This window comes from Larus michahellis, chromosome 5 (genome assembly GCF_964199755.1).
Source record: "Larus michahellis chromosome 5, bLarMic1.1, whole genome shotgun sequence".
In the NCBI taxonomy this organism is placed as follows: Eukaryota; Metazoa; Chordata; class Aves; order Charadriiformes; family Laridae; genus Larus; species Larus michahellis.
In genome coordinates this window covers 55,318,766-55,331,984 of record NC_133900.1, presented here as the reverse complement: position 1 = coordinate 55,331,984, position 13,219 = coordinate 55,318,766, and the positions used below count along the sequence as shown (strand labels likewise).

At 35.8% G+C, this 13,219-nt stretch overlaps 1 protein-coding gene across 3 annotated transcripts in view; it reads left to right on the top strand.

Moving 5' to 3' along the window:
* ZFYVE28 (zinc finger FYVE-type containing 28) overlaps nucleotides 1-13,219 on the top strand; it is a 162,581-nt gene that overhangs the window by 92,490 nt on the left and 56,872 nt on the right. For all 3 annotated transcript variants that reach the window (XM_074587398.1, XM_074587397.1, XM_074587396.1), the window contains exons 3-6: nucleotides 4,413-4,550; nucleotides 7,434-7,636; nucleotides 9,355-9,444; nucleotides 11,460-11,549. In XM_074587398.1, the coding sequence (XP_074443499.1) occupies nucleotides 4,413-4,550; nucleotides 7,434-7,636; nucleotides 9,355-9,444; nucleotides 11,460-11,549 (521 nt within the window). The remainder of the gene's footprint in view (nucleotides 1-4,412; nucleotides 4,551-7,433; nucleotides 7,637-9,354; nucleotides 9,445-11,459; nucleotides 11,550-13,219) is intronic.

The following is a 13,219-nucleotide window of genomic DNA, read 5'->3' as shown; positions in this document are numbered from 1 at the left end:
GATTTTACTGATAATTCAAAAAATGGGTATTAAAGAGGTACTGAACAACACAGGAAGCTATCTCCCTCTGATGAAATCTTGCAAAAGACCTCAAGAAGGTCATGTTATATTTAATAGCGTGGAAGAGCAACATAGATTTTATCAAGGACAGATACGAAAGGGTAGATCAGTTTTCCTTTTGTTGATCTAAACATATGTTTTGGAGCATAAGTAAGATGAAGTTACTGGCTTTTCTTTTTGTACCTATTCAGAAAGCTAATGTGGCAGTTGCTGTTAGTTTTATGCTCTGATTATTGAGTATATGGCCAATTACTGCTGGGCCAAAAATAAACCAACTTTTTGTCCTCTACTGTGGCTGACTATATCCATTATCTCAGTACCACTCATCTTTCCTGTCAAAATAAAATATAAGTGCTTTCCGTTACATGAAACACTGAGCTCTGTTTTCCAGGAAATGAGAATCTCTGCAGCAGCTGCCTGTTGTGCTTCTGGGGAGCCTAAACGGAGCAGCTGAAACAAAACTGTGCTCATCCCAGTATGCAAATGAACCAAAAGATAATAGATAAAGCCACCAAAGGATACATTAAAATCCAGAGGCTTTTATATAGAAAGATGGATCAAGAGAAAGATTTACCATTTCAATTCCAACTAATTGATTTCTGTTGCTTAAATTAGAGCAAAACCTCAATGCTACCATGTATCTGAACCCATTTGTTCTTAGCTTACAAAGCAGAATACTGTAATTAACTAAATTGAATGTTTCTTGAAGCTCTTTTAAAGAAAAGACTAATTTGCTTACAATGGATTGGATAGTCTGTCTAAATTGGCTGGCATCCTTCCAGTTTCAGAGCAGCTGAGATTTGAAATCATTATGGGAGCAAGTATTCCAGATTTCTTCTTTAGGTTACTCTGCTCTGGGTGTCATAAGAAGGAGGAATGGAAGAGGGGAACGAAAGTGATGGAGAATTGTGGTTTTTTGTCTGTAGTAGACCCTGTAGTAAACCCTGTAGAAAATCAGAGAATTTGGGAAATTGCACATCTTCTTAAAACAGCAAAAACAATTCAACTTGTAGAATTCTTTCAGCATTTATACACTAAATGGCAAAGTGCCGTCAACTATTCTTTCCTTAACCTTCCAGTATCAGCAACAGAGTGTGCAGGAGAAGTTGCTCATCTTTTTAATTGGCTTTTTCACTTTTAAGCTGCCTATGTGAAGCCAGGTAACTCTTTACAACCAACTGCTACAGAGATTGAGCTATCATGATTTATCTCCATTGGGAAGTGTATGTTAAAATTCTAATTACCTGTGGCTTAACTTGCTAGTACTGCACAAATTACAAATAACTTTTTTAAACTGACTCAGTAAGTTTGGCATACATGGAGATGTGTTGGTAGACCTTGGGTGCTCTGGAGCAGAAGCATATAGAGATTAAAGAAACATTGAAGACATGAGGAAGAATACTAAATGTCGTTTAGGTGGCAAACAAATGATATACTGAAAAATTAGTATGGTATTTGCTTTGTAAAAAGTTTAATTATATTATATACTGTTACCTTCAGTTGCAATATTTGATTTAAGGTACAGAATTTCATGATGCTTATAATAATAATTATCTCCTGAGATGATTTAGGCAGAATCTTAGTATTTTTTTACAGATATAATAGTTAGAAAAACATAAGAAAAATTCGTAACAGTGGTTTGGCCAGCTATGAGTCCTACTACTTTTCTCTGTTTGCATAAAATGTTCTTTGATATATCAGGAATTTTGAGTATATATGTAAGTGATTATAAAAGGGAAATTAAATCTGTCTTGTAGCTGCTGTAAAGAAAAAAGTTTGCATTTGGAAATAGTATATTAAAGTAAAAAAAAAAATAGGGAGGAAAGCATTTCAATATGGGCCTCATCCTATTCTGGGTAGCTTTTTAGAAAAAAAAAAGTAAGATTGAAAATTACGTTTTTACATATTCAAGTTTGGCAAGTAAAATTAATTGGAATATCATGTCTTAAAATAAAATGGTATTGGATTATTTAAAATCTGATATCAGATTCAAATATAATTCTTCTCAGAGTTCCCTGTCTTAATATTTCTTTATATTTCCTGTGGCTTTTGTAAAATTTACCTGGTAGGATTACTTTTTAGCACTGTATCTCTCCAATACGAAAAGATCTTTTTTTTTTTTAATTAAAACCTTTTATTAATTCCCTGAAAACAGGAATCTGTCTTTTTCATCCTAATGCACCAACCTGTATTGCTCTGGTGGTAAAGTGGGAGCTACAGGCAAAGGACCTGATCTCAAAATAGATCAGTAATAACTGATTTAAAATACATCGCGAGTGATTCGTGTCCTTCTACAATTTAAATGCTTTAATCCTTAATTTCATTCTTTGCTCTGTAACTTTGGGTAGGAACTAAGTGGTCTAGGAGTTGATTTCTGTATGGGACCTACGTTCAAAATATTTTGGTTCCCCAGCTAGGTCTAGCTAAATAATGATGAGAGAAGTATACTCAATACCAGGAATTAAGAAATGGAAGGAAGGAAAATAGGAAACTTGCTATTAGTCTGCTTTTGCTCACCCTAAAGCATCATATTGATTTGCATATGATTCCTTGACTTGTCTCCATTTTATCCTGGAGAGGGGAGGTTGAGGCAGCGAGTGGTTCAGGATGGTGGTGCCAAGACAGAGCGCGGGCATCTTTGCTCTTTGTGTCTTCTTCCAGGATTTGTACTTAAGTTCCCCCTATGGTTAAACTAGGGATAATTGTGAGGTTGGTTTTTCCCCTCAATTTTTTCAGTGGGTATCTCTTTGAATTCCTAAGGATTCCAGTGCCCCACTAATCTTGGCAGTATGTTATACCCAGCAGACCGAGGGGTGCATCTCTAAAATCAAGTATTTTAGATGTTGGTGAATCTAGCTTTGTTTTCTTGTCTCTTCTCATACCTGCTGGCCACAGTCTGTGTTGTGATGTCATGAAGGACCTACAGAGCATTTGGTTTTCAGATTTTTGTTCTAGAAAAGATGGTTGAATATTGTATATGCCAGTGTGTTTTAAATGTATGGGGTGTTTTTTAACAACCTATGAAAGTTGTTTTCATGAACAACTTTCACATTTCAACAATTATGAAATGAAATGTGTTACGTCATGACAGACTTGCAAAAAATACATCTATGTAAAAATGCTTTAATTGTTAAAACATAAAGTTCCTCATACCAATGTGTAATAAATATTGCCAAAGCTGTATTTTTTTTTATTTTGGATGAAGATAACTGTGATTACGGCATTAATGTGGCAACAGCAGTTACAGTAGTCTGCACTGAAATTACAGAAAATGTGAATCTTTTTTTGTACCTAAAGTATGTTTTGTCTTTCTCAGTGGGGAATGTACTAGAGGGGCCAGGTTTCTTCAAAATTCCTCTCTCCTATTATTTTTTAAATGCAGAGGAAAATAAAACAGTAAAGTGTAGACTCAAAGCAATTCTGTCTGTTAAACAGTTCTATACACAGATTTGGTTTTGATTGAAAAATATTTTAAATAGAACATGAATTCTGTAAATAGTGGAAGAAGCATGAAATAGACAAAACATCTTTAATGAAAGCACTCAGCCTTTTTCATGCTCTGAATCCACCTTTATTATGTTAATCAAATTCCATGCAGTTCCCAGCAGGGCATGTGAAAATTTTCTTTTCAAACAAATGAATACAGATTATTTACTGCATATCAAGAAGCTGGTTACAGGTCTTTGATCTTTGTCCTGGTGTAGTCATAGATCAGAGTGGTTATTAAGACACTGTAACTTGCGCTGTGTTCCCTTATCCTCCTGGATGGCCAAGGGAGTGAGATGGCAGGCAGGTGTGCCAGCCCTTGCCCACTTAGCACTCAAGTGCGGAAACTACCTGCTTTAGATTTCCAGGATGAGTTCAAGTCTATTCAGCCCCAATGGTCCCAATAAAACTCAATTTCTAACAATTTTTAATACCTCCAGGGTACTCTGTCAGGTGTTCTCTTGGGAAAGAATGAAGTGCATATCTGCACTTCGGAGCTGGTGAGAGGAAATGAGAGAAGTCTAGTTTACTTGTACTTCTAGTTTACTGTTATTTTACAGTTAGATAGCTGGAGGTAACGAGCTCTTTGCATCATGCCTCCTCATCAGAAGTCCCACTAAAGCAGTCAGTGCAGTGAATCTGAGAAACAGTCTCTAGGAAAACTAGAAAAAGTGAAGTTTGCCACTCTTCATTCTACGCAATATTTTCTTTTTCTCTGTGTGTATGATGACCATAAGAGTTAAATACTGCGTTTCTATCTTACTTAATTAGCTGCTGGCTCACTAATAAATTCTGTGAAAAGTTAGAAAAAACATTGCGGTATTTCTGTGGGAACAGTATATATGTTATCCTATATTTTGCTTCAGGATAATGTTTTGAACATCATAAATCAAATCATGGATGAATGCATTCCACACGAGCGGGCCAACCGAGACTTTTGTGTTAAGTTTCCAGAGGAAATACGCCATGACAACCTTGCAGGACAGCTTTGGTTTGGAGCAGAAGTAAGTCCCTCATATTTTTGTTACTTGGGGTGGGTTAATGGGCAGTTTTCTCTGGCATAAAGCCAGAAGTGTAAAGTACATCTTGAGACTTTTCTGAAAATGGTACATATAATTACAGAGCAAAGTAAACGTCTTTGAAAACTTGCTCCAGATGCTCTGTGGAAGAATTTAACTATGGTTTTGTTATTGGTTGGGCTAACAGCATACCAGTTTATTTTTGTAATTGTCTGCTGTCATTATGACCACCTCTTGAAAACTATTCTTTTGTGAATTAGCATCTGATTAATATTAATTTTTTGATATTTTTTTTTATTTTGGTGGGCTATCTTGCATCCCATGCTTTGAAAATCGTAGAAACAAATAAAGATACATAAAGGAATTTTATCAGGAGAAAAGTTTATCTCCAGCAAATATAAGTGCATGCTGTCACTTTATTTTAATGGCTATATTATGCTATAGCTCATGTTAAACATACATAACTTTGTTGAGCTGGCATTTGTTGCACATAATTCACTTGTTTCATGAGTGTGCTAAAAATACAATGGTTTCTGTGCAAAACACTGTAATCCACTTTTCTCCTACCTGGTTTATCTCAAAGACTTGCTTCTGCAGCAACCTGTAGAACAAGGGATTTTCCTAGTGAATAAACTATAATTATTTTAACCAAGGGAAGCCTGAAGTGTCAGGAAAAAATGATGTGATATGTAAGATGCTTATTCATTAGTACTGATGAATCATTGTGGCATCTTTAATGATAAAACTTAGTGTCTTCATGTCTGCTGGCCTGAAGGTGACTAAGCACCATGGATTTGTGGAGTGTTGGAGGGGGGGAGTAGTCTAGACATCCTACCACACAAGAGCATATTGTAGTGTTGTTTTCAGCTTTGCCTCTCCTTGATTTGAAGCAATCCTTTGGCTCCTGTTATTATCCATTCTTTTCTCTATGAGTTCCTCCTGTCCTTTTAAATTGCATGCTCTCCATCAATAGTTTCTATCTTGTTCAGTCCAATATGCCTCCATGTGTTCTGTTTCTAAAACTGTCTTTCACAGTTTTTAATTGTAGGCTCCATTGAGTCAGGCAAGTCCCATGTAGAATTTACAAAATGAATTTGATAATCCTGTCCTCAGCAAAAACAGCAGCAACCTTTCTTATTATTGTGTGACCTTCACTGCTGTTGTCCAGGTGATGCCATGCTCTGTTTTAGAATGCTGGGAGTCTGACATGTTGGATTTAATGTTGCTTCCTTGGTAGTTAGGTGGGAGGAGATGGGGTAATTCTTTCTGTAACCATCCATAGTGAATCCCTGTGAATCCCGTTACCCTTTCTTACCCTAAGGGACTAAAAAACAAGGATTACAGCAACAAACAAACAAGAGAAATGGAGTAACAACTTCTCCTTGCATTGTGGAAAATGCTTGAGGGAATTACGGACAGAGACAGTATCTTCTAGAACAAAAAGAATGTTGCCCTTTATTCACTGTTGATGTTACATAAGCTGATGTTTTTACTCTCTCCAAATCAAACTTTCACTGTCTCTAAATCAAATTTTCACTGTCTCCAAACCAAACCAACAGGCTGAAGAGACCTGTTGGTTTCAGAGAAAGTAACATATGCAGTGATGAAGTCATGCCAACTTATACTACTGTAGGCACTGTCCTCCTGTAAATTCATGTGGTAAGGAAGACTGTATGGACTGTTATGAATATACACTTACGTGTCTTTGTCAGTGCAATTGCTCTGAGTTATCAGGCTAACGGTACCTATCAACGGGTAGGACTTTCCCTAGCCATACTTTCCCACAAATACTCCTTTGGCAGAAAAGGGGTGAGAACATGATCTTCTCTGAATGCCCTTAAACATGAATCAGTGCATCAGGCTGCCGAGCAGGGCTTGGGATTGCAGGTCCCCTGTACAGAGCTGCAGAAATGCCTCCTATCCAGGGGAGTGCAGGGGAGAGGGGATTGACACAGAGCTGCAAATGGAGACTAAAAAAAAAAAAAGAGAGAATCTTGAGACTTGAACAACCTTGTATATTTTCAGTTAATAAAAATATTTCCATTGATACCACAACTGTGATTTATATCAGTGCTTGTTTTCTTCTGTACATATCCATAAAGGGAGCAGCAGAGATTATTAAATAGCTTGTTTTTAGTAGCGAGATTTTCTAAAAGTTTTATTATTGTGTTACAGTAAAAATCTACTTTTAATGTCTTTGAGTTGGTCAGAGGGAGTCCATGTATAACTCTTGGGGCAAGGAGAATCTTAAATAGCTGCTTTCCAGAAACTGAAAGGGAAGAATTACTCTGTTACCTGGCTTTTATGTTCTTTCCTATAAAATATACTCACGGCTTCTGTGGGAGGCAGGATACTGGTCTAGGTGGATCCCTGATCCAGCCAGCCAGTGTGACCAGTTTTGCTGCAAAAGGCATCACAGTTGCAGAGTTTCTCTTCTTTTTGTACAGAATAGAATTATTTTAAAAAATTGAGCAGTCCAGTCTGAATCAAAACAGTTCATTGATTATACTTTAGCTAGATTCACATCCCTTTTATGCAAAAAATCCTTGCATAAATAGAGTATATATCCTACCAATATTTATTGCCTAACTACTAGGAGAAGAGCTTTAAGTTCTTCTGTTAGCTCTGTGGTTCTTGCACTTGAACCTCCCCCCGTTCTCATGTCTCCCTGACTGAGCTGCTCCCTGACCTTTTATGTGAAGGCTTATGACTCGGCATATCAGATTTAAATCTTTCACTTGCTTAATAATTTGCAGCAAACTGGGGTTAAGTACTGCTCTTCTTCAAGGCATTAAATATCACATCTTGTGCTTTTTTTAAACATAAAAGTAATTTTGTTAAAATATTTTCTGTTAATCTATTTCATAGTGTTTGGCTGCTGGTTCAATTATTATGAATCGTGAAATTGAGAGTATGGCTATGAGGCCATTGGCCAAGGATCTGACCCGAAGCCTAGAGGAAGTTAGAAATATCATTCGTGACCAGGCCTTAAGGGATTTGAACCTCTACACAGAAAAAATGAAAGATTCACTCAAGCATTTTGATGTCCTTTTTGCTGAATTTGAATTAAGGTAAAAGATCTGAAGTAAATGTGTTGTGAGCATTGGCTTGGCTACTACAGCTATTGTGTCATTTGTTCATTTTTGGAAGTTGGCTGTTTTGTTCTGTTTTCTTTTTCTTGAAAAAGTATGTAATTTTTTTATCATGGTATTTGAATCCTTCAGTAATTTGTTGTATTGTTAGATTTTTTTTCCCTTCCAGTGTAGCAATAACGAAAAGAAAATTAAAGAGCGTTTTAGCAATCAACATTTGCTCTCTTCAACTAAACTATAATCTTCGATTTGCATACTGGCATATGGCATTTGAGGGAGGTTTTTCAAGACACAAAAGGAAGCTGTAAATCTCTTCCCTTAATGTTTTCTTTGTTGGAGGAAAGGCAACAAATAAGAGACATTAAAAAAAAAGATAAAAATAGTCTAGAGATTATGACGTTTTGTTCTCTTGTGCTCATAGATAAAAGCAAGATGCACCTAGTGAATTTAAGAAGGCAAATTGAGATCTGATGAAGGAAGTGCTTTTACACAGGCCATAATTAACTGCAGGAACTCACTGATTTAAAAACTTGTGATTAAAAAATGGCTTGGACGTTTAAAATAAAAATAACTGCTTTTGGGGTGCAAAAAGTAACTGCTTATTGCATCAGAGGTCATGTTGACCAAGTCTTGCATTGTGCTTCAGAATTAAAGCCAGGTTCCTGATGTCTATTAGATATTTGTGGTGGTAAGCGTAGTTACAGATAGTTACAGGATATTGGACAAGATTTTCTACGGATCTAATATAATAAAGCCATTTCTACCTTCAGCAGAACAGGTTTCTTAAAATTGAGCAGTGTTTTAAATTTTTCTTGGCAATAATCTGTACACTGTCTTTTCTCCCATTACCGTTTGCCCTTCCTTCATATTTTTTTGTATTACTTCACTCAGGCAATTTTTCTGATTTAAAAAACCTCTTACATTGAAAAACATTTTAATTGAAAATATTGGCTTAAAAACATGTTTTTAAGTGTGGCTTTGAGTGCAGACACCGATGACAATCAGTAACTGAACTGTGGCCAGTGCCTGTGCACAGTTTCTGGCCTGTCTGTACCAACTCTCTACACACAACATTTTTCTTTCCTATTGTTTTGCGAACAACTTTTTCCCGTCATGTGTCACCTGTAGTCTACAAATGAATGATTAAGTAATAGAGTGATGGAAAACCGCTTACTTTTACCGATGTTTCTTACCTTGTGAATTTGTGCTTTTGCATGTAATTCCTTACAGAAACAAGACAAACTTTTAAGTCTCCTAAATTGTCTTTGCTGGGTAACTGAATTTCACTAATATAAGTTCAGGTAAAATGTTCCTAGAGAAAATGTGCCTTTTAGTTGGTTTTTTTTTTCTTAAGCAAATGCCGAGTAAACTATTCTATCTTCAAGATGTGGCAATAAAGATCCTTCTAGGACCTATCTCCCTGTGCCACACAGTATGGAGTTCTGACTGCTAAATGTGTGTAATTGTATTTCTAAATTACTACTGAGTTCCACTGCCTCAATCTGCAATAAGTGAATCGGCTGCATTTCTTAAAAATTCTTACACTGTACAATTTTCATAATAAGTGCTGTCAAAATAAATACAAAATGGTACAGGCAAGGTTAGGTTTCTAAGATTATTTTTCCTAGGTTTGTTTTTTATAATCTGATTTGTTGAAGCATGTGAAATAGTAATACATTATTTTATAATCTTTATAGTTATGTGTCGGCCATGGTACCTGTGAAGTCTCCAAAAGAATATTATGTACAGCAAGAGGTAATCGTACTTTTCTGTGAAACTGTGGAGAGGTAAGCATTTCAGTTAAGTACAAAATTTTAATTTCTGTGTTTACTTTCAGTCTGAGCTTTTGTAGAAATACTTTAACTGCAGTCTTTAAGAAGCATCATAAAACACCAGGTATTTTGCTTTTCTAATAAGTATCCAAGTACAAAGTTAAAAAGCTTTAAGCATGCTTGCTATGCACAAGCCTATGCTCTTTTGTTTTCTAGACAAAAAAATCCACAAAAGTTAATAAACCAACAAAACCAATATTGTTGGTATGCCTAGTTATAGATATGAAAATGAAAACTAAGCATTTAAATAAGCTAAATCTGTTTAAGGCATCAAGACTTAATGGTATTTCATGGAAGAATACTTGGGAGATGGTTCAGATCATCTGTGAACCTCTAGTGATTACCATAAAGAACATGTAAAGGCTCTTTGAAATCTTAAACGGCTGGAGCATGACTTTATATGTATGAAGAGATGATGTTAAAAAGCCCCAAACAATCCTGCAATTCGTATATTCTTTTAGGAGTCTGAAGTGATAATAAAAACATTAATTTGTTTGGAATGTACTGTTGAACATCTTTTTCCCCTGTGACAGAGTAACTAGCCTAGCAGGTGGGGAACAGCATGTGAAATACCCAGCTTTAGTGAGGTTTTCAGCAGTGCAACACTGTTCTCAAAAGGAAACTAGTGAACTGTAGCCTGGGTGGAATTATGAGAGACCAATTGACTGTGAAATGCACTTGAAATAAGCATTGGGTTTCCTGTCGTATTTGGAGAACTTGTGAAGTAGTACCCTGGGTCTGGTGTGGTCTGAAGGGAGAAAGGTCAGAGAGCCATCTGTTGTTCGTTTCAGGGGCTAGTCCAGCCCAAACCATGACAACTTCCATTATGGAATGAAGGAGCACAGAGCACACTGCCACAATGACACCAAGATCAGAGGTGTTTCAGGCATTTTAAAAGACAGGATTACAACTCAAAATGGTCACAACAAGTAGGAGGAATTACTTCCTATCAGTTAGAGAGCAACTACATATACACATATTTGTCCAATAACAGGAAAAAGAAGGTTTCTCATTTGCAACTTTGGATAATCTGGCAGTGGACTGTAGGAAGAAACCAGGGAGTGAGAATGGGCCATGCACTGATAAGTCAATCTATCATTAGTACAAAGCAGTGCCTGCTTTGTGATCGTTTTGCTGTCCACCAACAGCAGTTTTGGCAAGACAGGGAGTGACAAGGAATAAAAGAAGTTTTTTATTTCCATTCTTTTTGGGAACAATCAGATCTCAGCAGTTTTGAGTCTAGTGTGCACTAGCGTGCAGTTTTGAGTCTTATTTTAATCTTACGCACTGATACAGACAAATCAGAGCAGAAATTTCAGGACGTTATGAACCTTATGAGGATATTAAGAAATTGTAAAGAAACCTAGAAAACATAGCCTAATTGACAAGCCTAAACAAATTGGGGTTTAATCTAAAAGGGGCTTAAGATATTTGGAATGGTATCGGAGGACAATGAAGTGTCCCTCAATTATTAAATCCTTAGACTTCAATAATTGTTGTTGTGTAGAACTGTATTGTTTTTTTTCAGTTGGTCTGTTAGTTTAGAGGGGGTTGACCTTGATTATAGCAAGTTTTATTTGAAAATGAATCCAGATACTTTTCCCTATTACTTTTAAAATGTTTCTTTTAGTTGGTAAACTCTAAGCACCAGCGGTTTTTCAGTAGCAAATTGAAGCTTAGCATGCAACAGTAAATAAAAAGGGAAAATGGCGTAAAAATTATTTTGGCTTTGGATGGCTATAAAAGCTTTAAGTGTTTAAAGATATTTTTTTCCTCATGTTATTTTTTTTTAAAGCAGAGACTACAGCAGTCAGTTATATACACAATGTTTTAGATTGTACAAAAACAGTTAATGAGTTCAATACTATCAGTTTGGTTTGGCTTATAACAATTTTTTCAATTTTTTTCCTATTGAAATGCATTCTTCAAGAGTTTGATATCTTAATAAATAATTTTATTCTTCTGCTTAGAGCCTTAAGGCTTGGATACCTCACTCAAGATATGATAGATGACTATGAGCCAGCTTTAATGTTTACAATTCCAAGATTAGCCATTGTATGGTAAGTAATTTTTTAACTATTTTCCACTCTGGCTTATTGAAAGATTTATTCAAGATTTCAAAAACTTTGTTCAGAATTTTGGCATATTTTCTTTCACCTGAGTTTGCTTGTACTTTCTTTTTAAAAAATCAAAAAAAGAGGATTTTGTTTTGTCTTTTGTTTTAAAACATTATCAGTTTCATGTAGAATATCAACAGGGAAAAAAAAATAAAGGCAGAGAGAAGGTAGAACTCTAAATATAGAAGGAAGGAGCCTAGAATAATTGATCAGTCATCTTCCAGAAAGAAATAAAAAAAATTAGGAACATCAGTCTATGGAATGTCGTGTTGTCAGAAATGTTTTTTGAAAGCACGTATTTTGTGTCACTTAAAAATAATGACCTAAGGATACAAGTCATGAAAACCAAAAATTTTAAATAGGAATTATGTATTTTGCTTAATGAGGCTAGATTCAAAAGGAATTGTCATGATAGACTGAATTAGGCTTAAATCTTTTTCAAGGAAAGTGTTAACATGTATAACTTATGTGTAGGTTCGTGCCCTGTATTGACTACTCAAGGCAACTAAATTAAAACAGTGTTTTTGCTTCACGCAGTGTTTGCAATATTGAACAAATCAGATGTGTTTTTCCTAATGAGTCTTCATGATTTAATAAGACAGCAGTTTCTCTGGAGTAAAGCCATCATATTTTTAATATTTTAGCATCGTGCATGTTTTAAAGTTAGCTAATGTAAATAGTATAATTGAGGGGAAATAAGAAACCTCAAATCCTGAGTGTAAAGCGCTTCTCCTCAGGAAATCTCTGTGGCCCATTGTTCCTGTTAAATGGGATATTGTCTGTAACTGTCATTCTAAAAATAATAACAGTAATAATCTGATTATCAAAAGACAACAGGAATGTGAGAACTCAGTTTGAAACTGCTGGAAGACACAATGAAGAAGAATACATCATGACTAACTGGAAAACCAAGGGCTCTCTGGAAATTACATCACATCAATCCCAAATTAAAAAAGGACAGAGGCAGAAGAGAAAAAAGTTTAACTGCTCTGAAGTATCCAGTGATTTGAAAATAAATCACTGCCATGTGAAATTTTACAGGAAAAACTACACCATCCAGATATAGTGTTGTCTGGAAGAAATGCAAGCCTTTTATTTGGACTATGAAAGGAGAAGCCTTAAATGCAAGACAGATGCAACGCAAAGTTGTCATGCTCTTGCTTTGTGTCTTAATGAGAAGGATGAATCTGGGGCAAGGAGAGAAGTGCTGTATGCCCTCAGTCCTCTAATAGGAAAGCTTTAAGGAGTACTTTCCAGTCTCATTTTTATCTAATGTTTCTTTTTAGACATCAGTTTACTGTACACTTTATACAATGTATGTTGCCTTGTATGTTAACAGGTGTTAACTTTGAACCTAGTAGGAAATATTAAGCCACTTTTCCAGTTCTCAGTTCTTTGCATGTTACAACTGTATTCAAGCTTTGATTCAGAACTTTCAAAGGTCATTCATATACAGAGGCCACTTCATAATTGGGGTTTTTGTAGCACTCTAGCCCACTATGGCTGAAAGCCAAAGCAATGGTGATTTTTGCATCAGTTAGAAGTTTGGCGAGAACAGCCTCGAGGTTCCACTCAGCAAAGAAGTAACATTTGTTTAGGCAGAACATAGGACA